We start from the raw sequence: 27711 nt of genomic DNA on the forward strand, positions 1-27711 counted from the left end.
TTATGGGGGATCCAGGACCCCGAGACGGGATGGACCCTGACCGACCGACGGCTGCGAAGAATTCACTGAGGCGGTTCATACCGGGATAAAAAATATTTTTTGTGAGCAGTCATAAACAAGCAGTCAGTGAGCTGCAGAGGAGGCGGTGTTTGCTGGGATTCAGTCAGAGCCACAGTTGCGGCTGGTAGGTTAACGAGGAGAGGGGGACGTGAGGAAACTGGGAAGGCAGCACTTTTTAAACACCTCGGGATCCGAAGGGCGACGATAATGGATGAATTGTTGATTAGAAGCCGGCCCGGTCAGCCCAACACAGTCGGAGCAGGGTGGGTTCATCCGGTGTGAAATCAGTCGGCTGTAATCTGTTGGCCTCTCCTCCGCCGGGCGGCGATGTCCGCGTTCTGCCTAGACCTGCAGACGTCTGCCGTGGTTTCAGCACCACTGGAGCTGGACAGCGACTGCATGGAGTCCCGGGCTAGCCCCACCGCTCAGGAGCCCGGCGGCTTTCAGGGTCATCCGCTGCGGCACGCCGGTTCCGGAGGCCTCGGCATGGCCTTGGAGGAGGAACTGGCCATGCTTACCGGGGAGCGGGGAGGTGAGGAGCAGCTCTCAGACCCAGAGACGCCTGCGGTGGGGCATAACGCAGACTTGCTGTCGCTCTTTCGCCAAAAGGAAAAAGACTTGGTTTTAGCTGCTAAACTCGGCAAAGCGTTGCTGGAGAGAAACCAAGACTTGACCAAGCAATATGAGAAAATGCACAAAGATCTCAACGAGAAATTGGAGGTAATCTAAAGAAAGTACGCCTGACAAGTTAATACAAGTATCGTTTTGGTTTGTCGTAAAAAGAAGTGTCAAGTTTAGACTTTCTTTGGAAACAAACTCAGGAAGAAATGCTGCCCGCAGACTTGCAAGTTGTGTCATTGTACACAATGTGCTCCAAGCCTGGTTATAGTATACAGTGTAGATAGACATGCTGCTCAGTCCAGTCTATGGTTAGATTGACCAGCACAGCATTCACTATAAACTCATCATGTTTACAATGAAGGCTTCACAGCTGATCTTTTGTTCTTGTTGTCTTCCAAATGCTTCACACAACCGGGCACATGGGCCAAGAAAAAACAAATCACATGGAAAAACACAGGGACTAATCCTGTGGCTGTCCAGGGCCTAGTGTATCTGCTGTACATCTGTTCATCCCTTTGATCCATATTTATCCTCAGAGAAGCTGAGCCCTAACATCTCCTTATCATTGATGTTGTTTCTTTTCTCTTTTTTTGGGGTCCCTAGCAGTGCTTGATGTTGTTTTGTTTTGAGTCTCTGTGATACCTCTTTTTTGTGGTTGCTTCAGCCTAGCACCATAACAGCTGGCAGCTGCTGGTGGTGCAATGCACATCTGTCCACTGCTAACTGCAGAAAAAGAAGCATCTTATTATCTGAACTGTCACTCCAATAGCTAGGGTCATATCTGTTCAGTGGATTCAACTGGTGTTTCCAGTCTCAACTTTTTTTTTTTTGTTTTTTTAACCACGAATACATTAACATGTTTGCCCAAGACAGATTTACTTTCTCAGTCCATAGAACCACCAGTATTTGTCATTGTGACACCCTCAATCGTCTTTTTTGGTACTTGTGTTTAAAGTTAAGGGTTTTAAACACGATGACCTCTTCTTCTTGTCAACATAATGCAGCACTTGGAGCAAGAGAAGCATGAGCTGCGACGGCGTCTGGAAAGCCGGGAGGGGGAATGGGAGGGCCGGGTGGCCGAGCTGGAGACGGATGTCCAGCAGCTGCAGGGCGAGCTGGAGCGACAGCAAGTCCAGCTGAAAGAAGCTGACAGGGACAAGACCAAGGCCATCAGCGAGCTCTCAGAACAGAACCACAGACTGCTGGAGCAACTCAGTAGGGTGAGGAATGCTTCAGCCTGTGTTCTTGTGTGCATGTTTGTGCTTCAAATGTGTTGCTTCAGGCTCCCTGGGCCACCCTCAAGGAAGATTTAATTAGGCTGGGCTTTGACTCATCACACCACGTGGTCTTAAAGCCGCTGTAAATGCCCTTACACCCTACCTAGAAACACGACTCACAGAAATGCCAGTATGTGCATCTGTGTATCTGAATAAGTGTTTCTCCCTGGCCTGGCTTCGGGGCCAGTGAGGCCACAACTCAGTTTGCCTGGCTGGCATGACATAAGGTGCTCAGCCAAGTGAGGATTCATCACCCCTTAGGGTGGATCTATCTTTATTCAGCTCATCTCTCTCTGACTTCACCTGAATTATGCTAACTCATCAATATAAAAGTGTAGCTTCCAGGTCTTAAGCTGAATAATTTAGAACGATTGGACTGCACACTTATACAATAGCACTCTGCATATTGACAGGTAATTTGAGTGCAGTTATTATGACTGGCACAGTAGAAAAGGTTTCATAGCAGATCTCCAGACAGACACATTACAGTAGATGAGCACGCAAACGTATAATATAGCAGCGATCGGGGTCACCATGAAAGCTTCAGGCTCTATCCTTGTTGGATATACTGGAAACACATTAGGGTGAACTGAGTCTGACAGCAGGTGGAGACTGACAGAAGTGAGAATGCTAATGTTTGTAGCCAGAGCTGATTAAGCCTTCCTAAGGAGCTCAGTACAACACCTCAATCTGTTCAATCAACATCAAAACAAGCAGCCTCTATTCAGACCGAGTGCACGCTTAATTGCTCTATTAGAGTGTCCTTTTATTCACACTGTTCACCTCTGTGATAATTGCATTGGCACTTAAATAATATTAAACAATTGTTTATGATTTTGTGTTTGGTGGCTAAAGGTCATCGTATTTAAGAATTGATGTCATAGGAATGCTGTGCTTTCACAGACCAGAATGCTGCTTGTGTTTGTGGCTAGATTTGGTGGCTTGTGGTGTGCCCTGTTCCTTTGCACATGAAATTTGATTGCCCCCTCCCAGAATTAAATTGTCATATCAATGTAAACTTGGGTGGAGATCATGGGGGGACGGTGGTGGCCAGATCCCCCTTTCTTTGTGTCGTCTTCCTTAATGCATTATCTTAAGTATGATATTTAGCAATGTAACAATATGCTCTGAAGTCCTTTTGTGCTAATTACAGCAGATGAACAACTATATATTCTACATGTTGAAAAAATGGACTCCCCCTCATATGCCTAACAGTGGTTTGGTCCACTTTCTGTCTCCTTTATAACATCTTTGCTTTTTAAAAGTGACCTTTAAAGAAAGGACCTGCAAAGCATCGTTCGTTTCATACGTCACTCAATAGCACAAAAAATATTTACAGTTGTAACCACGCTGCATTTCCTAAGATCCAGTACCTCGCTGTTGAATCAGTGTCGCTGCCATCACCTCTTACCGGCCAGCTATGTGATAGAGTTCATGTTTATGGAGGCTGGAAATCTGTCCAGTCGTATAGTTTTATATTTATTTCAGACAGAATTTTATGATTTTTTTTGTTATACTCCTGGAAACGCCCCTGATCCTGCTCATCTCGCACGTGAGAGAAACATACAGCACCTGTAAGGCTAGTGTAACAACTTGAAGGCTGTAAACAGAGGCATCGTTGCACTGACTGCTGTCATGAAGCTTTACAGTGGGTGCTGAAGCTACAATTTAAGATGCCCCAAGGCCTCTGGACAGAACAACTGACAGGCCTGTACAGGTGCTTTGATAATGCCGTCACTACTGCCTCTGATGACCCTCAGGATTGTGTGTGTTTCCCCTCCTGGGAGAAGATATGATCTGCTCCCAGGCACATGGGAAAGGCCCAGTGTAGTTGATTTTTAACCCACAGTTTTCCCCCTCATCTTCATCAGGTTAAATCGGCCTCCTGAGCTGTTTTGCCCCAACACCACGATCACATTGCAATCAAAGGGCGGTGCTGGACAAGTCAGTTACTGTGGATTGCAGCAAAAGTAGGCACTTAGAATAATTAAAGTGGATTTAATTTCACTGAAATCCTGGCATGGAAAACTATGAAGATATTCCCAGAAGTGGTCTGTGTTATGTTTTGAGGAGGACAGCAGATCTTGTGGTCTCAGGGAAATTCATGAGAACAAATTGACTGCATCGATCCAGATCTCATGATTCAGGGCGCTGGGCAGACAGAGGAAGACCTGCTGGTTAGTAAAATAATGAGGTCAGCCACAGTGTTCCCACCATCTCACTTTATTCTTTCTTCTTTGCGTCTTTCTTCTTTTTCTTTCTCTCTCTGTCTGGGCTCATTACTAAGCAATGGCCTGTGACTAAGTAATATTAGCTGTTTACATGTCTGGATGAATGGAGGGAATGTAAGCCTACCCCGAGGAAACTGTGCAGTAGTAAAGCCACAGAGGACCTTTCATTTTCATCTGACCTGTTTCTTCTAATGGTTAAATTTTCTAGTGAAACAGATTTATAATAAAAGTGGATCTATATGTTGTCCTATTAACCCTGTTAAATAGGTTGGCTAAGTGATAACTAGCTTGTCACTGTTGCCTCCTAAAAATCACAATGAAGCACATCTACTAATTGTTTTCAATCACGTTGCTGGTTTCTAAAAAAAGGGGGAAAAAAAGAAGTTGGGATGTTTTGCAATCATCATTCATTTTTAATTGAAGACATGCCAGATGTTGCAACTGAGAAATTAGATAATATTTCAAAGTTTTTCATTTCATTCTGACATCACGTTTGAAAATAGTTGGGACAGTGACACGTTTCACTGTGTTGCATCACTTGTTTTACTAATGTCGCTCTGTAAACATCTGGAAAGTTGGATTTTGGAAACAAATGCAAAAGTCTAGAATGCAGGTGGGCGGGCACAGCTCACAAAGTATTATTTTTGTTTAGTTTTCATTGTGGAGCCATGTGATTGGATGATGTGCACAATGGTTAATTTCTGGATGGCAGATGTCTCTCTAAACCCTGTGTATAATAAACACAGGGTTTGGTGTCTTTGCAAACATGCAAGCCACCTAATGGACTTTTCTACTGGGATTGATGGTGGGATTTGATCACTGGTGACAAGCAAGACAGTTCCTTAATAGGCCTAAATGGGTCTGCGTGTTTTTGGGTTTGTGTAGTGCTTTAAATTGCATTTGTGAGCTGTTACTTTACTTATTGCGCTATTTGTTATGACGAGACAGAGTTTTTCCTCACGCAGAAATAACTGTTCAAACGATAAAGACGAACAGTGTAAAATATACTGTACGTGCAGTATTGTGGTCACTTAATGTCAAAGAGAATGTTACATGTTACAGCAGGGCTGGTCATCGAGTTCTAAAGGTCTAATAACACACACAGGTTCAGTACATACTCCTCATAAGGAAGCACAGAATGTCTCTTGACTATCAGTAAGCTGCATGCTGTCCTTGTGACTTATCATGAAATATCCAGTATCATCAGTAGATAGTCAGGTCATGGTATTCCCAAAGCCTCCACACAGACTAATCTTTTTCAGAATTCCTCAAATAGTGAGATCTCACCAAATAAAAGACCCCCCACCCCACCAAACAAACAAACAAACAAACAAACAAACAAACAAACAAACAAACAAACAAACAAAAATCCACAATACAATATTTTCCTAGTCTTCAATGCACTAAATGTGTTGTGTTATCACAACTGAGTTTCTACATTTGATCAGCTGTATTTGAACTGTCCATTCTTGTTTACATTTTACATAGCCTTGCACCTTTTTTTGGAAAAGTGTCATATATCAATGCACAAACAAGTGCAGCCATGGAAAATCCAGCCTTGTCTCTAATTTAATCACAGAGATCAAAATCGGGCCTGTTAGTCAATAAAGCATAAATATATGGATTAATAAAATGTAGAAGCAACAAAAAAAGTCATGATTACCATTACCATTAATTATATTTGCAGGTTTATTTTAGCTTTTATTTTTCTGGTGAATCACATTAAGGTCAATTTGTGAATTGATCTCAGCTTTTTTAGACAGTTATTTTATTAAATGCTAAATATTTAATGATTTATGCTTTTATTTATACATATGTCCATTAAAAAGTCTGTTTATGTAGAATGGTCGGCTTTTCAGAGGAACTAAAACCTACAGGCAAATACAAGAAAAAAGAGTGTTTTGCTCTTTTAACAACGCAGGGGTCAGCTCTTAACAGACTCTTTTCAATTGGCTACAGTGAGATGACCTTGACAAGCCAGGGCACTTCATAGGAAGTGATGTAAGTCATGGGATAAGATACGGTCCTGAAGGGATTAGCTATAATCCAAGCTAATAGCCTTGCTATATGCATTAAGTCAGGAACCAAAACAACTTCAATCCATACTCTACTTAATTAATAACAGCAGGTAACGCTGGTATTTGAGCAAAGACGATCATAAAAATAGTCCCCTCCATGGTTTTCTTCTGTCTGGGCACTGTATTTGTGTGTATGTGTTTTGAGTGAATCCAGATCTGACGATTAATGCTATACGCTATTTTTCAGTGCACTCAGAGAAAATAGGCTCTCATTGATTCAGGAGGTGTGTGCTTGTTTCCGTGGGTCTGGAGTGTCAGGGCAGCCAATCTCATTGGGCTTAATCTGATCAGAGCGAACAAGCAGGAAAAGGGACCTTTCTGTAATTACATTACCACACAGGCTCTGAGAAAGCAGAGGGTGCCCTGACTCTGCCAAAAAAAAAGAAAAGTGTCATACTTTATGTTTGGGGTCGATTCTACTTCCCTCAACATCCAGAGTTTACTTAATGAAACATGGACTCAGCCATGAATGTTGTGTTTGATTCATTTGAGGCTGTACAGGAGGAGTCAGTGCAATTTTTTTCCTCATCATTTGCTTAAATTTACCTGTCAGGTTAGTTCAAACTTTACATTTATAAACTCCAGCCAGTGCTGCACATCTGTCCATCCGTCAGCTGACACCATATGGAGCAGCTGGTGGAGCACCTATAAGATCTGCTGTCGCACTCACGTATTGTCACGTGGGTTTTGTTGTGCAACTGTTTAAGACGGAGGGTTCCTCCTTCCATGCAACGAACAGCGCTCTGAGAAAGAGAATGCGGAAAATACCAGAAGTGCTGAGACCCCAAGTCGCAGCTCCGCCAATCCCACTTCTCTGTGGTTGCTATGACAACCAGAGTGACATGCAAATTGAAACCCTCTGTGTTGTTACCATGGGAATGTGCTCTACAGAATGGCACAAGGATACAGATAGTTTGATGCCAGCTTGTGTCACCCAAGACCCTTGATGCACCTGAATCGGGTCCCACACAGAGAGCCCCAAACAGAATCAGCAGCAGTGACTCTCCTCCTCTTCCTCCTGCCGCCTTTGGAAAAGCGAATGTCACGTATTTACCGGAAGTGATGTCCAGAGTAAAGAGGCTTTACGGTAACACGTCTCTCTGCTCAGCCCTACTTTGGTGCCCTGGATTCGGTCGCAGCAGTCTGATTTCTTTTCCCCCCAGTTTGTCCTGTCATGTTGATAATGCTTGATCTGGAATCTGAGGAGTTTATGCACAGATTAAGTGACCGTTTGGAACTTCACGGTCGACTCTGCGGTTTGCCCAACACGATTTCAATCTGTCAGCATGTTGGGCCAGTGGGTCAGATGTCACATTGACCTGCTTGTCACCCTGGCTTCCGCTACCTGCCCCTGTTTCCCACTCAAAGACAACGGCAGATATGCACATCTGGGCTCTTTAACTGAACTTATCAGATCAGACTCTCAAGTATTTGTATGTTTTCCTTTTTCCCAGCAAGTTTTTTGGAATGACATATCCCATACCTGCATTTACATTGTTTAAAAAATGTCTACTTTTGTGTAGGGCTGCTCGATTATGGCAAAAATGATAATCACGATTATTTTCACTGAAATTGAGATCTCGATTATTTGACGATATTTATTTAACAATAACAATGTATTGAATAATGGCTTTAAAGATTGTCAAAAAATAATATAAAATAGTGTGCAAATACTGATTACAGTGCAAATGTTTGCAATATAAAAAATAAATGAAAAATGGAAACATCTATGTTTAGTGAACTTCAAGGTACTGCACAATATTTGATCCACGTCTGACTCCGCGAACCCATAATGTTTCCACCAATGTTCCCTCTAATTTTTCACGTGTCTGAGCGAACACACAAACTCCCTGAGCGATCCCTTGGACCACTGTGAGCGACATCAGACGTGTGCACTGTGGTCACGCCAGCATCTAATCCATCCAAGTTACATGGTTTATTAAAATAATCAAATTACAGCATTTACATTTATGTTAGACTACTTTTAATTAACTGCTTTAGCCCACTTACAATGAAAATTTAAAAAAAATCCTGTTCATGATCTGTGTAGTATGTTAACACTATTGGAAGTAAAAATAACTTGAACTCCAATTTTGAAAACACAACTTTCTTTCTTTTCTTTTTTTTCATAAAGCTCTGACTTGTATTACGAGTCTGTGGTCTGGGAGAGTCCTGTAACTCTGTCTGCAAAATATAGTATATAATGACCAATGTTGGGCAATTAATTATATAGTTACTTCTTCAAAAAAGTAACTCAGTTTGGCAAACAACAAAGTTTTTTGCAGCTATTTATTTTTTTTAATGCAGCCAAGGCGTTTTTTTAAAATAAACATTTCAAACTATTTACAGAACAATCAGCTGTTCTGCATCAAATCTGATGCCACACAAATTATTTGTGCCACTCCAAAAATAATTTCTGTCCACTATGAGATGAAGGAGAACAACAGCCTGATACCTGCAGGCCTGACAGCAGGAGATATATCACTCCTGTAACACCTGTAACATTCAGCAGCCGCCTCATTGTCCTGACACACACAACAAAACTATTGACTACACTACACACTAACTACACACTAACTACACAAGATTTGCGCTAAACGTCTCAAATCTCTCACATCTCAAAACACCGCCGTCACTCCTAAAACTTCCCCCGTTTCTTAACAACTAGATGCCACGTTGCCATATCATTTTTTGATTGGTCGACACGGTACTTTTTTGGACGAATAGGAAAGAGTTGGGGGGGGGATTGGTTTTTTTTGCTCACAGGCGGAGAGTGCTTTCGAGCGTTTTCCTTATAAAACGCCGTTTTTACCGTTTCTTCCCGCAGTAAATATAAACAACGATAGTATTCAGGAAGAAAACCAAACATTGCATATTTTTTTTATCATAACTCTGGTTTTACGTGGCCTATCAACACAATTTAAAAACTGGTATAAAGTCCACACTTTTTCCGTCAGTTGTTCCGTCTGTCCTGCTCACATCTCCAATGGTTGTACACGTTGTCATTAATGTGGCTTCACTGCACATCAGCCACGCCGCTTTGCTAGCTAAAACACCGGTGTCGGCACATAAGGACGCTGTCATAGCCTGTCAACAACGTTGATTGGCTGCGTATATACGAATGTGAATCGCATTACTGGCTGGACTATAGGATAAGGTGGCATCGTTCTAATCCCATACAGGAGCAGCCAGTCACTTACTGACTAACACTGCAAAACAGAATTGTTACAGTTTTAATTTTAATTTCAATTCAGGTTAGATTTTTTTTGTGCGCAACGCAGATTTTCTGTGCGCAGAGACCGTGCCAGCAGTGCGCAATTGCGCACGTGCGCAGCTTAGAGGGAACATTGGTTTCCACACCACTGAAGTTGTTTTACCTCTCTTTTCAACCAACGGCATTCTTTCTTCAGCAGCCATTATCCTCTCCTCTCCACATAACTTCTGCTTAGCTTTCCGAGCTTTCCGAGCTTCCCTCGGGTCCTCTTAATTGTTGTGACGCGTGTTCGAAACGCAGAGAGGTGCGCTCGATTTGCCACACGGAGCAGCGCGAGAGTAAAGCACGAGGGAGGTGCTAATAATCGGCTCAGTCATTTTTAATGATCGTTGAAAACCCAGATCGTAATCGAGATTAAAATTCGATTAATTGAGCAGCCCTACATTTGTGTTATTTCAGAAAACATGACTGTAGTTTGTGAACAGGTTTACAAAGAGTCAACTACATTGACTACCCAAACAACAAACTTCAACAAACTTGTTCAACATAACAAAATGTTGAAAGGATAATTATGACAGTCTAATTAATGACAAATAATCAAACATAAGGAAACACACACTGCCATCTGAGCACCCTGAGCAGCCCTGAAATATGAATGAAACCACTCAGTTCAGGAAAGAGAAACAATTGTTACCCCTAGTAGGTGTACAAGGGGAAAACACTCCAAGGAAATAACATTTAGCCAACAAAACAGCCATGATTCTTTGGTGTTTGCGATATAACTTGGAGTTTTTCATCTCTCTGCTTTCTCAAGTTATATACATCCACCGTCAGTTCTTGTTTGCATGCTTTGTGTAAAAAGTAAAAAGGTTTTCCACACCATATTTTTTTCGATTCATAAAAGCTCATACAGCTCCTGTATTACAGCGTGGCACACAAAGTATGCTTGTTTTCAATTCTGTGTTTAAGTACCAGGTGCAAAGCTGACACACAAATAATTAGACCTAGAAAAACTAAAGTTATTGCTCAGTCATCACTTAGTCATCCCTCCTCTGCCAAGTAGTTCATGCGATTGGTTCGGTTTATCTGCTTGTTGGTAGGATTACTCAAAAAGTTAAGAGATGGTGCTTGTTCAGCTTAGAAGTGATTAAACTTTTAGAGTTATTCGGGTTCTGAATTCTGAAATCTTTGGTGCAAGATGGGTGCAAATTTTACATTTCGTGGCATATAGTGTTTTCACAAATATATATGAAGTTGAAATGAGAACAATGAAGAGAAACATCCTTCATGTTTGTAAAGATATCACAAACTTATCTCTATCCAGAGATTATTCTGGACCATCAGTACCACAATGTTTTCTGAAGGAAAGCTTAACTTACACTTTTCAACTTATTTTTACTTTTTGCCCTTCTGATGTAAACATTATTGACTTGTTCTAAAAGATTAACATACAGCAACCCCTGTTCACATTATTTAATCCAGGTCATATGCATGCAGGGAAGGATTTGATTGTCCATGAGGCTCTAAGTTCTGTAAATCAGGATTTTTTTAGTGCTGTGTGCATTTGGAATTCATGATGTATTGAAGTGGATGATAAACAGATTTATTTAAAGGTGAATAGGCCTTTGCAGGTAAGCAGTAGAAACAAGAGTAGTTATGGTGCTTACACTGTGTTGTTAGGTGCTGTTCAGAGTGGAGCCCCAGAAATGGTCATAATGGCAGCCTGTCCTTAGAGACTTCCCAAAGAACACTGACACCACAAACAGTCCTGCTTTACAAACAGAAGTGAACTAAAGTGAACTGATGCATGTACAGCCCAGCTGTTGAGCCCTTTCATCTCTCTGTGAGCGCCTCAAAAAGCTGCAGCAGTGTGTAGTGCCATCTAGAGGCTTTTATTGATATTGATGCAATAAGTCATTCTCACTTTCATTCAACACATGGTGATTAAAAGACACACACAAAAATGTAATTTAAACGCACTTCCTGCTTCTAGTTTTTTTTGTTAGTCCATTTACTCCATTTTCAGTTTCTCCTGAGAGCTATAAGGTACGCTTTTTAGGATTTTGCTGTTGCCATGGCAGTGATGATAATGCAAAATGTAGCTTCCTGAGTGCAGCTTTATGCTAATGATGCACAGCCTGGCTCTGTGTGGTCTGATCCCACCTGTCCAATAAGCTCTAGTGATGCACTAAGGCTGCTGCTGCTGCTTCACTGGATTGCACAAATAGCGAGCAGATCATTTCTGTTGTTTGAGGCTTTTAGCAAGGGCCATGACTTGTGGGTGAATTTGTGCTTTTAGAGAACCAGCTATTAAATGCACCATTTACCAAAACAGACTGGGGAGGGCTGATTTACAGCACGTCAGTGTCACTAACACAGTGTGAGTGCAAACTGAACAGCAATGTGTTTGAGTGTCTGCATGTGTTAGCCTCCAATGAGTCACCATGGGGGAGAAAAGACAAAAGAGTTGCAGTGCCATTATTCTAATTTAAGTTATCAAGTTCTGCAACACATTAACATTGATTTTTAATGCCAGTATTACCATAAACAACGCTTACATGAGCAACATTTTACAGTGATAAATTGTATTCTTTCAAACTAAAAGCAGGCCTCTTTTAAGCTCAGTTTCTGTCTTTGTCCAGGCTGCAGAGGTGGAGAGGCAGCTGTCCACTCAGGTCCATTCATTACGGGATGACTTCAGGGAGAAGAGTGTGTCCACACGCCAGCACATGACACGACTAGAGACTCTACAGGCTGAGGTCAGTCTCGTGTGCATCCTGTCTTCTGTATACATAACTTCATAACAAGTACAGTTGATTGAACATGCACAAACTGAGAAAACTCCCACTAAAGCTGAATAGAACTTCTAACAGGAACATATATCTTAGGTACTTAAGAGTTCCAAAAATCGTCGTGCCTAGTAGAAGCAATTGAAGCCATTTCTAGTTACCAAGAACTGTAGGGTGGTGTCAGATCTCAAGGGAAGTTAAAGCAAGACTGTACAATTTTTTTGAATAAGCTAGTCTGTTCAGAAACTTCATTTTGTCCACAGCCATGGGGTGGCTGTAGCTCAGGAGGTAGAGCAGGTCACCTACTGATCGGAAGGTTGGTGTTTCGATCCTTGGCTCCTCCAGTCTGCATGTCAAGTATCCTTGGGCAAGATGCTAACCCCAAGGTGCTTTCCGATGCATCCATTGGAGTGTGAATGTACTTAGATAGCACTGAGTACAGATAAAGTGCTTGTGAGAATGGGTGTGATTGGGTGAATGTGGCATGTTGTATAGAGCGCTTTGAGTACTCCGGGAGAAAAGAAAAGTGCTATATAAGAATTAGTCCATTTACCATGTAGTACACTGTTTTTGACAGGCCCAAGTCAAGTAATTCAAGTTATACACTTACCAGAAATGTTGGATTTTGCATTTAAAATGCATTATGCCAGTCACCATCCATCTAGTATTTTTTTATACTGAAGATGGCGTTTTAATACGCACCAATGCCAAACTACGCCACATGCATGTTACAATAACATCAACAGTTGATTTAAAAAAGAAAGAAAATCTTCATGGCTAGGTTGCTAATCTAGACAGCTAAACAAAAATAGCTAATCTAGATAAAATAGCTTGATAGCTAGTGTGGACATTGCCCTTGGATGCTGACGATATTCTGCTAGCTGGAAACTATCGCAAACATACACGCAGCTTTTTAAATATTTCATATTTTCACTATTTCTTTACTTACAGTGCACTTCATGAAGTCATTCATGTCAGAGATACACTCACAGGGCACTTGATCAGATATAACTTGCTGGTTCCCTTTTGATTCAGAGCTGCTTTAATTCTTTGTGGCACAGATTCAAAATGATGCTGGGACCATTCCTCGGAGAATTTGGTCCATATTGACATCATAGCATCACACAGTTGCAGCAGGTTTGTCAACTGTACGTTCATGATGAAAATCCTGTTCCACGGCAATCCCAATTTACTCTATTGGATTGTGATTTGGTGACAGCAGAGGTCATTTAAGTACAGCCAACCAGTTTGAGATCATTTGAGTTTTGTGACATACTCTGATCATTAATGGATGGACATAGTCAGGAACAATACTCAAGTAGGCTTTGGCATATAATTAATACTCCATTTGTAATAGGAGTAATTCATAAAAGGGGCTAAAATGTGCCAAGAAAATATCCCCACACCATTAAACCACCACTACCAGCCTGACCTGCTGATTCACGACAGGATCCATACCTTCATGTTATTTACTCTAAATTCCCAACCTACCATTCGAACATTGCAGCAGAAACCATGACTCATCAGACTGGGCAACATTTTTCCAGTCTTGTCCAATTTTGGTGAGCTAGTGTGAATTGTAGCCTCACTTTCCTATTTTTAGTTAACAAGAGAGATACCTGGTGTGGTCTTCTGTTGCTGTAACTCATCTGCTTCAAGGTTTGACAAGCTGTGAGTCAGCGATGCTCTCATCCTTACCTTAGCCTCAGCCTCAGCCTAAAGCAGCTTTCCTCTGACATGGGATATCAACAAGAAATTGCTCATCTATTGGGATTTTCCCAGTAGGGTATTTGAAATATTTAGACCATTTAGACCAGGGAGTGTATATAAGAAAACAGGCTCTAAAGTGAAGCCACTGCGTGTCTCACCTGAGGCTTCACCTAGGGCTTTGTTATGACTTACAGCACCGTCTATGGTCCATCTTTTATTTAGTTAGTATAGCCAGTTCAAACATTTAAGTGGGAGACTTGAGATACATCATTAGTTTTAATTGTAATCGATCGTGAGGTAGGTAAGTATAAATGTTGCTGTTTATCTGACATCTGGTCCCCTCACTTTGCTTGCCTAATGATGATGACTTTAAAGAGTCAGTGTGCCATTATCTTGCAATTACCACCTGTAGCCACAGTGTCCACTTGTTCAATAAAAATCACAGTCTTGCTTTAAAGTCTCCACTAATGATGAAAAAGAAAAGTCTTTCTTCCCTTAATAAATTATTTTTTTCTCAGGGGATGATCTTCACTTTGAACTCGAGGCACTTGTGTGATTTCTTTCCTTTCTTCTTTATCTTTTTCGCCTTTCTCACCATTTCCCGTTTCCCTCACCCTCCTTCCTTCTTGGTTGGAGCAGCAAGGGCTAGAAGTGAGTGGTTCCCCTGCACCGTCTCTCAGCCTGACTGCATGCTGCATGTGACACATTGTAAAACAGCAGGAACAGCAATAGAAACAACACCATTATTCTGATTTTTGCAATTGCCTGTCATGTGTCTTGATGATGGGGCAAAGTGCTGACTCTTTTCAGCCGGCTTATAGAATACAGCAATGTTGTGAAAAGTGCTCAATTTTTGTTGATCCATGTTCAAGGAAAGCATGGGTCTGCCGTGATTTTATCAGAGCATGAGCCGTGTTGTGATGTCAGTTGTGTCATATGTGAATTGCTGGATATGTTCTCTACGTCAGTACTGTAAGAGTTCAGGTTGTTCGCAGGACTGTAAGCTTCAAGCCAGGACGGTGTTTGTCTTTAACTGTTCACGGTGGAGAACAGCTATAATTGGGAGAAAAGGCTCCTGCTCTATATTTAGAGATACTGCAATGTCTCGGTAAATTCACGGCGTTTTGGCGGGTACAATGCTTTGCGAGTATGACTCTTATGTTGAGCGATGACTAATAGAATATTTGGCCTTTTATATTTCAATAGAACAACAATCTTCAATTTAGAACCCAAAATATCCAGAACCTGGTCATGTAGATGCACATCTGCTAGTAAAAACAATTTATTTGCCCAAACCATGAAAGCTCACTGTAAGGACTAAAGAGTTATCAGATGTAGGTCAGAAGCAGGAGGGATAAAATGACCCAGACCTGATGTTTGTTTATGACTGCTCAGCAGCGTCTATGAAGTCCATTTGAAGTTTATCTTGTGTCTTCAATATAAACATTTACACAGGGAGGTTGAGATACACTGCTATGAAACTTTGTGTAGATCCTAAAGCATCGCCAAAAGGTAGGTGAAGTATAAATGTTGCTGTTTATCTGACATCTGGTCCCCAACGAACATTGCCTAATGATGATGACTTTAAAATCTTGTGTGCCAGCCCAGCTTCCCTCATTAGGCAGGTAAAAACAATGTCCACAGTTCAATTTAATCAGGTCCATAGCTGCCCATTTGTTTGCGATCGACCAGGAAATCTGAGCAGTCCTTGGATTCTAAACGTAACGCCTGCTTCCCACAGCGCAGGGTCTAACTGTCACTGTTTGAAATGCTAGATTAAGATGCTGTCAGAAAGGAAGATGGAGTCACCATTTCCGCTTCCCTCACCCTCCTTCCTTCTTGGTTGGAGAGCAAGGGCTGCAGAAGTGAGTGGTGCTGGAGAAGCAGCACCGTCTCTCAGCCTGACTGCATGCTGCAGTGACACATTGTAAAACAGCAGGAACAGCAATAGAAACAATACCATTATTATGTCCGATGCGATTGCGATATCATGTGTCTTGATATGGGCCGATACCGATATGACTCCGATTTTCACCTTTTTTAATCAATAAAACTGTTTTTTAAATATCTTTTTGCATTTTGATATAAGTTCATACTCAAGTTTAAATAAACAACAACACTGTTTATTCAGAGCATGTGCCGTGTTGTGATGTCACTGTGTCACCCAAATTATTTCATATGTTCAGCAACACTGATCAATCAGGTTAAACCTTAGCTTAACTTAAAGCCTAACTTAAACCTACTACCATCCTCCCTATTCTGGTATAATTTAAAAAGGCTCCTGAAATATAAGCAGAGATAACTAATAGGGTTGCAAACTCCCAACAAAAAAAAAAAAATAGGAACCACCCACCCTCCACCTCATGATATGATGTAATCTTTAATTTGATGCAGGGTGAAAAAAAATACACAGAAACAAATTATTTTTCAAGAATAATTAGCTTTTTGCCTGTTATAATTAAAAGATTCAAGACTCTCGCAGAACCCAAAATATCCAGAACCTGGTCAAAGGAGAAAGTACTATAGTACTACAATATTAGACTTAAGAGTTACTATATATAGTAATGGACTTATCACATTTACATCAGATTAAAACTTTAAAAATGAGCATTCAGATAATGTTTTTTAAAAGCTAGATATTTTAAATGAGAATGCAAGGAAGACAATGTCTTTGTGAAGTCTCCTGTTCATGCCCTTCAATGGCTAGGCTTTGCTAGATCCGCCCCTGCACAGTTACCAGCAGTACACTGCACGTGAAAAGGATCCTGGTGTGAAAGCAATATTAAAAAAATTCTAACAACAGGTTATCAATGCTTAAACGTGCTGCTGTTGTTCAGCCGCTGGTTTCTTTAGGCCAGCGCGAAGTGGGCCAAAATCTTGTGAGAGAGACAGCTTCCCTCACGGCAGGGAAAAAACGATCAGCTGATCATTAATCAGTTTCCATTAGCTGCGGCAGGAAGGTGAGGAGAGAGATCGCTCCATATATCGGTTGTTGAGCTTAACATGGGATTCTAAACATTCAGAGATGAACTTACACACTTGCTTTACTTCTCTCTGGGATAACTCCTCGGAGATGAAATGCTGGTTTGTAGCGAGGCTAAATACACACAGATGCTCTATCACATGAGGCATACTGCTGCAAGGCTACGGTTATGAGCCGAGTTACGCCGTGTTGCAAGTTTTGTGAGGTGCTTTTTGATATTTAATGGATCGGATTATATTTTTATTTCCGCCGATATCCGATCCAGTAATTTAGGCTGGTATCGGACCGATACCGATACGTAATATCGGATCGGTCCATCTCTAGTACGGACACATAAATGAAGCTTCAGGGAATAATTGCTACCTTAGTAGATAGTGTACATTATTCCTATTATTATTATTACAAATGATTAGAGTGGCTATTTTGCTTTCCCTTATTTTCGTTCATATCTAGCTATTACAGTAGTGGTATTGTATATACACTATTACATCAGTGTATATACAAGTAATCCCTGTAAGTTTTTATGTGCATAGCCAACCAGAAAAAAGTTACTTAAAAGAAGGAGAAAGGGAGGTAAAACTGCTTGTTTCAGACAGTGGAGGAGCTGATGAACTCCACTAAGGTCCAGTATTGCATAAATAACAGTGATTTTGAACTATCTATCATCCAGAGCGACTCTAATACAGCCCAAGTATAAAATTATAGAGTTGGAAATTAGATCAATGCCACTGTTAAGTCTCAGTTAACTCCTCTCTCGTGTCCAGTTGCGGCAGAGCCAGCTGGAGCTGCTGGAGGTCCAGGTGTCCCACAGGCAGCTGGCCGCTAGGTTGGAGGAGCTGACGGAGGAGCACAGCCTCCAAACTCTGACCCCCCATCCCTCCAGCCTGCTGTGCGAGATAGAGCAAAGTATGGAGCAGGAGGAGCAGGAGCAGGAGAGGGAGCAGGTAGCGATGTTTATGACTGCCTGATCGTATCCACAGTCAGTTTGTTTAAACCCGCTGTGAGCATCAGGAGTGTTGGTGACTAATATCTAAACTATCTGGTCTTGTTGACCAATCAGCTACGTCTTCAGCTATGGGAGGCCTACTGTGAAGTTCGCTCACTTTGCTCTCATCTGCGGGGAAACGATGTCACGGATTCAGCGCTGTCCACTGACTCTTCCATGGACGAGTCCTCTGAGACTTCCTCAGCCAAGGATGTGCCTACTGGGAGCCTCCACACCAGCTTGCTAGAGCTACGGAGGCTCACTCAGAATCTGCTGGATGGCAATGAGTCTACGGTAATGAGCAACACGCTGGCAGTCAGCATTGTTGCTGTTAGACTAATATTAGGGTTTACCTAGAAAAAGTGAGATAATGACTAATTTTAGACTACCAGTAATTTTCGGCGATTTAATCATTTCAAAAGAAGAACTATTTATGTGGTACTGTTAGAGTGAGAGAAGCAGGAACTCACACGGCAATACAGCATCTTATTTTCTGTGTGACAAAAGTCTTGAGCCACCGCTTGTTCTCATCAATAGTTCTCCAGGCTTTCTGAAGAATTTTCAGAGGAATGCTTCTTTTGTTTGCTAAGCCACCTAACACTGACCTGTGACTTATTTAAGCATAAAAAAGGTACACAAGGAAGGAAGCCTGGAGTTGGATACCCACAGCCTAAGCTATCTGCAGAAGTTGGGCAGTATCCCAGAGTCACATCCTTCAGAAACAGGAAAGACCTGACACAGGACCTGAGAGACACTGTTCACTGAAGCCTCATCGGAAATAGTCTCAGTTGAAGGGTAGCTGTCAGGAAGCCATACTTAGGGAAGGGAAACAGTCTTATGGAGTGATGAATCTAAATTTGAAATACTTCGTTCAAATTGTCATCAGTATGTACAGAGGAGGCCAGGAGAGAGGTACACTGAATGTCTACAGACTTTCCCAGTACTCTGTTTTTATTTTAAACAGGCAATGCTCACCTCACTTTGTCTTTTCAATATGTAATGCAAATGTTTAGCATTAAAGAAATCATCGTCACATTACACTTGAGGAAAGCCGATGCTGTCCACGGTAAGTCTTTGTTGTAACGTGTGTGCTTTGTGTGCAAAGGGCTCACGGCGTAGTGATGAGGAGGCTCTGGAGGAGCAGGTGAGGAAACTGGGAGAAGAGTTACGGGAAGTCAGAGAGCTGTATGAGGCGGAGCAGGACAAAACACGCGGCAATGAAGATGAGCTGCTGCAGCTGCACAACCAGGTAAAACAACCGTGTGTGCATCATGTATGTGCATGTCAGTCAGAGATTTAGATCATAAACGTAGCTGAAGTCATTCATTTGCGATCCTTTCCAATCTTTCTGGGCGTAATAACGCTGCATTAAGGAGTTTCTCATGTCTAACAAGAACACTGTGATGACGTAGTGCAGCAGATGTAGTCCTCACCCTGTTGTGCATCAGTTTGAATTTGATGCATGCTTTTTCTAATGTAGGACATTGCTTCAATCTTGTTCAACCTTCTCTCTGCCAGGACAGCTCACACTCTCCTGTGGGTTTAAAATGCCATCTTACATGATTTAAACGACACAAGCTGCACACGCACTCCATCTTCTGACAAACTAGGTCAACCAAATATCTCGCTCATGAGCACCATGTTGTCTAACTTTGCCATTAAACCATGTGTACGATCCTGAATACACAGCCTCAATCTCACAGGGATGTTTCATTCGCATTCGCTCTGCGTGATCCACAGGTGGCACTGCTCTCTGTAGAGATGCGCTCTCTCCAAGAAGAGAACGAGCGAATGAGGACAATGGCTGAAGTTCGAGAACCCAGCGAGCAGCTCCAGAGTGCGATCAGAGACCGAGACGATGCCATAGCTAAGTAAGACTGTGCGATTCCACATCTAGCTTAGTCTTTTATCACTATTTCAACAGGTGTTTGCACTGGTTTAGTAAGTTCATTTTGCTGTTGAAAAGATTAAAAGTTTTATCTTTTTACTGTATTTACATTACATTTATGCCCCAGTTCATCAAACAGTATGACAGCGCTTGAATTTTTTTCAAGTTATAATATAATGAGATGTAAATATTTTCAGCCATCATTTCAGATTTTAATCATATGTTTGACAACTGAATATTCAAGTCTGTTAATCCCTAGCCCTAAACCTTATTATTTTAGAGTCTAGATAGATGGAAGAAACAGTTCTAGACCAGCTGTCCCCAACCCCCGGGCCACGGATCGGTACCGGTCCATGAATCGTTTGATACCGGACTGCGAGAGTTGAGGCTCAGGTGTGAATTTTATGGTTTTCAGGGTTTTTAATCTTTTTTTTTTTTTTTCATTTTTATCATTAACTCAGTTTCCCTGGGTCTTTTCCATGTGTTATAAATAAATCTTCTTTTTTTTGGTACCGGTACTGGGTTTTTTTCCGCGACACCTAAAAGGCCGGCCCGTGAAAATATTGTCGGACATAAACCAGTCCGTGGCGCAAAAAAGGTTGGGGACCGCTGTTCTAGACCATAAAGTCATGATCTAGAACTGTGACATGCATACTGACAAAGTGCTCTTATCCATCTAAAATCTGCTGCTTGTGCAAGTATAAATTGATACAGCATATATTCAACATAACTGTGAGGTTTGCTACAAGAAGAAGTCAACTTATTCTGTCACTGAGTAATGACTGATTTGTGTGGCAAAGTGCCAGAGCTAACTTTGTACGTGGCCTTCATTCAGATTGTTTTGTGTGTGTGTGTGTCTGTGTGTGTGTGTCTTGCAGGAAGAAAGCGGTGGAAATGGAGCTGGCCAAATGTAAAATAGACATCATGTCTCTGAACAGCCAGCTGTTGGACGCCATCCAGCAGAAGCTCAATTTGTCGCAGCAGCTGGAGGCTTGGCAGGTGGGTCAAAGGCTATATTCAACATTTATAATATTTTTGGAACAGCTCATTTTAAAAACATAAGTTACGTAAATGCCAACGCAATAAAAGATGAAGTGCGACTAAATTAGGTTTGGACAACTTTAAATACACTTATACATGAATAAAATGCGTCTAGCTGCTAGAACAGTTTGTCCATCCCCCCTGTCTTCGCAGTAGCTTGTGTCAGTCTGTTACCTTAAAGCCACTCACAGCATCTGTGTATTCAAACTGAGCTACTCACTTTACTGCAGAGGAAGAGTGTCAGTTTTTTGTCTGCGATGGACAAAAGTAAAGGAACATTACAGTGCTGTGTAAAAACTGAGCCAATATTTCTTTATATTTTGCTTCTAAGGAGCCAGAATTTCTGGTAATTTTTTAAAGTGGTCTCAAGGAAAGGTTCTCCAGGATTTTTTAAAGTCTTCTAAAGGTTTTAACACTGACCCATGAATCAGTCTAGCATAAAAAATGCACCTAACTCAAGGGAGGAACCAGTGATATCTTCAAATAACAGACAACCTGGTGAAAACTGAATTTTAAATGTTATCTTTAGGAACTTTGCAACTTGCAGTCTGTTGCATTCCTCCTTTAAACTTGGAGGACAAAATGTTTCAGGCGTGGCAGGAAAGTGTTTGAAAGTCATGTCCTTAAGATATCAGAAAAACATCCAGCAAAGACCTGACACGGGACCTGAGGGATCCGGCATCTGGCCCTTCAGTTGATTCATCTACTGTTTGATGAAGCGTTGTACGGGTGAAGGGTGGCTGTCAAGAAGCCATTCTTACAGAAGGGAAACAGGGAGAAAAGACTCTGGTAAATTACACAAGAACTGGACTGAAAATCAGGGGCAACAGGTCTTATCGAGTGAAGAATCCAAATTTGAAATTTTTGGTCCAATTCATTATCAATAGACAACTTAAAGAAATGAGAAGATTTAGATTTTGTGTGACATTTTGAACAGTTCAAGCTGTGTTGAAGAATAAAGTCAGTGATAACAAATATTTACTTTCAAGATTGTGTTTTCATGTTTCAATAAATTTCTACCCCCACCCACAAGGGGTGACTCAACACTTTTACACAGTACTGTATTAGACTTTTTGTTTGAACATATTGTGTCTATATGTGTGTGTGTGTGTGTGTGTGTGTGTGTGTGTGTGTGTGTGTGTGTGTGTGTTCCCTACCCATCCCCTTTACCTGTAACAAGCTGCTCTTTCCTCTCTCTCCTCCCTACCCACAGTTTGCCTCCTCAGGGCTCTTTACTGTTTGGCTCTTGTGGTTTCTGATCTAGTGGCCTTTCTCAGCTTCCGTACCACCCTTTCTCCCCTGTGGTACCCACCCCCCCTCCTGCCTTAGAGGTGAGCCCGAGCAGTGCCATCTCACCGTTTTACCTTGCACCAACTAAACCAGCCACTGCTGAGCCATTCCATGCCAGGAGAAATGCCCATTTCAGCTCTTTTTATCCTCCCCATCTGAAACCATTAACCAGCACAGAGAACCATCTAAACCCACCACCTCCTCTCTTACCACCTGTTTGTCTCCTCTCTGCTTTCACTTGCATATGCTGGTCCACTGGTCAGCTTACCTGTTGAGAGAACACCTGTTTCAGAAGTGCAGATCACAATATTTGGATTGTGTATGGTTATATTTGTGCTACTGTACGTTGGTGACAGTAGGGGATAAATTAAATTGTGTTGTTTTTTTTTCCAGGTACCAAGTGTAAGTCTCAGTCTGACATCACAATTGGTTTCCAACTTTATTAAACAGCTTGTTAGTGCCCTCTGGTGGCTTTATATCTCAACAACAACCAAGAATGAATCTGGCATCTTCTCATCAAAGCGTTTGGTGCAGTTCAGAACAGTGGTCTCTTACACGATGTGCCAAAATTATGCTTGTTTTATTCTTTTTTTTTTTCAATCCTTTACTTTGTTTAGTGAATTACTGAATAATTTTAAATTCCTGTGCCTCTCATAAATGATTTAAATAATGTATACTGAGGGCAAACTACTTTTTGTTAAGACTTTACAGTGTAGTAAGATGCGTGTGATCTACCACAGGTGAAAGGTAATGGTGGTGTTTCTATAATTACTATCCAACAGGTAACTTGTTCAGTGGGTCCAATGTTTCCAGAAGTGCTTGTAACATCTCACCGCACGCCCTCGCCGCGTGACCTTTCCTTCTTGTTATTCACTCATTTACCTTTCTGCTTTTAGGATGATATGCACAGAGTGATTGACCAGCAGCTGATGGACAAGCACCAGGACGAGTGGCGCGCGGCCCCTACATCTCTGTCGGGGTCGTCCGTAACCCACAGGGGTCAGTCCTCAAGAAGAGCTCAGCGCATCTCCGACCGGGACAAGAGACTTTTCTCTTTTTTCAAAAAGAACTGAACCCTATCATGCTGGCCCTGAGCACAGCCGACAGACGCAGACGGACGAGGCGCAGGACAAGGAGGGTAGTGACATCCCAATACAGGGGGTAAAAACACAGCCAAAGACAGGCAGTGGCACATGCACACTGAGGTATTTTTTTGGGGAGTGGGTCATTTTGCACTTTATCTGTCCCATTATTCTTCTCCTTAGTGATTAATTGGTGACTGCTGACAGTGAGTGAAATGTTGAGAACTTCCCCAGAGGCTTTGGCTTAAGCCCCTCACATAGAAAGCAATTGATCTTACAGAGCATGAACAGGGTCATGAAATGTACCTCCAGAAGGGGAGGTTTCCTTGTAGTGCCTAAAACTATCTCTACTACCCCACTGCCAACTCTGTAGAGAAAGAAGACTATTTATTAACTCTTACTGTATGCATCCCAGTTAGCAGGCCAAGGAGTCTGGGGAAAGACGGGAAGATACGTGTGACCAAGCAGGATCGCGAAGAAAAGATGAGGATAGTTGGAGAAAGCTATAAGTCTATAATACTATAAGACATGATGACAGAATATGACCGCTATCCTCCAGGTACAGAGCAACAGTGCTCCAGTCAGCCCATGTGATCGCTCAGGTTTATTCATTTGTTCAGGGGAACATGAGGCTTGATGTATCAGGAATATAGAGTGTTGTTTACTTGGCTTAAGTGAGTGGGGGGGGGGAAATCCCCATCATTTATAGCCCCACATCCAAACGCTCAGAGTAAGAAAAAATATCTCTACAGGGGTATCACAAATATATACATACACTATTAAAGCTGCACTAAGCAATATTTTTATAGAAATAAATAGCTTAACGTTTGTTTGCTTTTTCTCATTAAATCCACGAAGACATCACTATCTTTATTCCATTATTTTGATTCCAACTTTTTTGGCCCTGAAATTTATTTGGCACAAAGAAACGTATCTCTAAAACGACTGCTAATGCTACAGCCCTTTGCCCAATGGATCAGTGAACCGTAGACTTTATAGAAAATTCTGGACTCTATAGTTTTGAAACTTCAATTTAAGCATTTTGGCCTCTGCATGTTGTGTTTTTGGAGCCAGAGCTTGGATCAGACTGCGTTGATAAGCTAATTAGTGCTAAGTAGCATTAAGAACATACCAGAAATTCATTAACCAAAACTCCAGCAGATGTTCTGTATGGCACAGCTGCCGTATATATTTTCAGAAGATTCTACTTAAAAAAGTTCAAAAAGAAAAGAAACCACATATATGGTGTTTAGTTCAATTTAGCAGAGGTGAAGCCTACAGCTTCTAGCTAGCTGTTAGCACACCTGCTAGTCAAAAGGACCACACCCAAGTTTATAGCCTTGGGTTTATACCCTAATGGAATAGTTAATTGTAAGGCTGTAAACATGGATTTTAACATCCATGTTAACATGAGACTTTAGGGGAATCACTCACTTTTGGAGCCAGCCTTAAGTGACTGCTGCAGGCAGTTTTTGGAACTGCTTTTTCAGCTCTGGGGATGTGGTCATGTTGCCAAACAACTTTAATAAAATTTGACATTATGTGTTTTTGAAGTATTTGCAGATAGTTCCATTTGGAACAGTTGGTTTAGCTTTAAAGAAATTATTTTTCCATTGAAAGCAGGAGAAGAAACTCAAATCCTAAGTTGTTTTTTTTTTTTTTTATTGTTTGTTTGTTTGTTTTGTATAATGCAACCAACACTCTCCGACACCTCTCCAGCCTACCTTTTACCTGTTGTACTTTACAACACTTTTTTCAGGTTAGTGTAAGTTTCTAGCTTCCTAACCCAAAAAGAAAAGGATAATAATATTTGTATTATATTAAGAGAATATCTGAATTGCGTGAATGTGTAATGATCTGTGTTATGAACACAGTCAGGCCTCCATGTTCACCTCTGACACCTGAATAAACCTTTGGGTAGCTCAAGTAATTTACAAAGCTGTTATTTTTCTACATTTAATGTTATATTTAAGATTTAAAAATGTATAATTTTTTTAAAATGATAATCTACTGTTGAATATTGTCCCCATGATGTCAATCATCTTCCTAGTTGACCAAAATTTCCAATATGTTTACATCAGCTTGAGAAGAAGGCAGAACTGCTGTATGTAGAGTGCTCATCAGCTCTCCATGTCAACAACAACGTGTTGAATTTCGCATTGTTAAAAGGCATGTCAGTGTACAGTAACGCCACAAAACGTCCTCCACAGTGGTCAGCATCTGCTGCTTTGCTTTGCGTTTACCACTATCAGAAAAGTTCTACCTCCATTCTCATTGCTTCAGTACTTCACGGGCACTTTGATTTCTCGGCTGCGGGATTCCGTTCTTTCCGTAGGTGACGTCTGTCGTCGAAAAGCACGCGTTGACCTGAAAATGCATGGACGACTCCCAGTGTGGTGCAGCGATGTCTCTCATGTCTGTCTGTGTTTGAACTCACGTCTAACGCAGCTGTGCAAACCTATGCAGATGTCTTTGTGTTGTCTCAGCTGGTTGTAGGGGGAGGATCAACCCAAAGAATGATTTTTATATAAAAAAAAGTAATAGGTTTGGATGAAATTGATATATTTATATGAAAAAAATGTGTACCTTTTGAATGAAAGTCTTTTTGTAGACAGAAGAACACCTGTATAATGTTGTTTGTAGACTGTATTTTATTTTCTTCTGTTTTCTTCTGTTTTTGTTGTTCTGGTGTGGCATGCAGTAGAGATTATAGTCCCAGTCAAGTCAATCCCAGGAGATCAAACAACCTAAACTTTGCATCATGTCCACAGTCATCCCTTAAAAACATCACCTCACTTCAGTTTATCTGACACGTTCTCATACAACTTTTTGATAAGGCATCCCATATAAATAGTTCATAAAATATCACAAGTAGTTTAACTACCACTAAATTGCTTACTAATGCTTTAGGGATTATTTATGAACATTGGTTGAGTTTTTAAGTTTGATTGAGAAAAATCAAACTGCTAATAAAGGAATAGCTTGTCAGGTTGCTAAATATGTGAACTTCCTGTTGGTAGCTGTTTGTTTAGATGTGACTATGTGTCTGAGTGCAAATATGACATTTATAACATATTGTCAGTGGCCTGTTGTGTAAATGAATCAACAGCCCACTTGCTCATAATGCAAAAATAGGTGACTTATTTTAAAGATCCCAATAAGAGTCTGCATAAGGCATTACAATAATATCAGTTATGTGTATTAATAGTTTGTTGACCTTTAATGCAGCCTTTGAAAAATCCCTCCATTTACGGGTGTCTTATCACAAAGTTCTCTCCTGCTCTGTTTGATGTGATGTGATCAGAAACGTGTTCCCCCTTCTGGCAGAAATAAGCAGTAAGTGTGATGGAGTATGGATTTAAAAACTGGACCTTCAGATTTGTGACTGGATGACAGGTGTGAAAAAGCCCTGACTCAACACCAGTGGCTCCTGCCCATCACCAGACTTCAGTTTGTTTGTTTTTTCATCATACTGTGTACCATATTCAGTTCTGTCAGCATGGTGTTCTTTTCCTCAGTCGACTGTATCCACTCCTTCATTTTCCGACTGGAAGCATTTTTAAAACTCTGTGTGCTGTGTCTCTGTGGTAAACATCACGCTGCTGCCACCGTGGATCGAGTGTGTCCAGGGGCAGACAGACATGCCATTGAATGTTTGCTTGTGTCTCCTTGGGCGGATGTTGTTTAGGAATTTAAAGCTTTTGTTGGGCCCATTGTGCTCCATGTGAGTGCTTCCATTCACCCATGACTAACGGCACTGTTTCAGTTAGAAAATGCTTCAAACTATTCAAAATATTAATCATGCAATTTTCTTAAGACTTTTTTGTTTGTTTGTTTTTGTACGAATAAATACTTTACAATCAACTCGTCTCTGCTGACTTGGATTAGAAATTGGGACACTTTCTGCCTGTGGTTCTCAGAGCCACACATGTTGATGCTTCAGATTTTAAGCAGGAAAAAGCAATTTACAAAAGTTTTATTTTTATATACATATATATGTGTGTGTGTGTGTGTGTGTGTGTGTGTCAAGGGAAGATGAATAAAGTTATAAAGTTTTACCGATATAAATGAATTCCTGTTGGCCCAGGAACGCAGGAAGTGACACATCCATGTCATGTTTGGGATCTGATGTGATTCGCAAACAGATGAACCGGATGAATTTCATTCGAGCTTAGATAATGCATTAACTTTTCATCAAGTCTTAATTTGTCATATTCTTTCGTTTATGACCAAAAACCTACAAAAGTAATAACACTGCCATTCCTCAGACCAACAAAGCAAACTGGTACTTATTTAGCACTCGGGGTTCAGCCCAAAGAGTCGTTAACATGTCATAAGCAGGGATCAAACCGCTGACATTCCAATTGGCAGACAACCCTGCTTAGCTTCTGAGATTAGACATAATAGGGCATGGTATGGATGTATTATAACTTACATGGTAAACTGTAACATATAACTTGGA

The 27711-nt window shown here is 41.2% G+C and overlaps 1 protein-coding gene across 1 annotated transcript; it reads left to right on the top strand.

Annotated features, from left to right (window-relative positions):
- On the top strand, window positions 1–27113 carry bicdl1 (BICD family like cargo adaptor 1). Its single transcript, XM_039621298.1, has 9 exons — window positions 1–780; window positions 1686–1901; window positions 12124–12240; window positions 17728–17907; window positions 18024–18242; window positions 19054–19197; window positions 19689–19819; window positions 20715–20835; window positions 23064–27113. Exons 1-9 carry the CDS (start codon window positions 388–390, stop codon window positions 23238–23240), a joined length of 1698 nt encoding a protein of 565 aa, XP_039477232.1. The 5' UTR covers window positions 1–387; the 3' UTR covers window positions 23241–27113.
- The last annotated feature ends 598 nt before the right edge of the window (window positions 27114–27711 follow it).

Source organism: Oreochromis aureus, linkage group 12 (assembly GCF_013358895.1).
Source record: "Oreochromis aureus strain Israel breed Guangdong linkage group 12, ZZ_aureus, whole genome shotgun sequence".
In the NCBI taxonomy this organism is placed as follows: domain Eukaryota; kingdom Metazoa; phylum Chordata; class Actinopteri; order Cichliformes; family Cichlidae; genus Oreochromis; species Oreochromis aureus.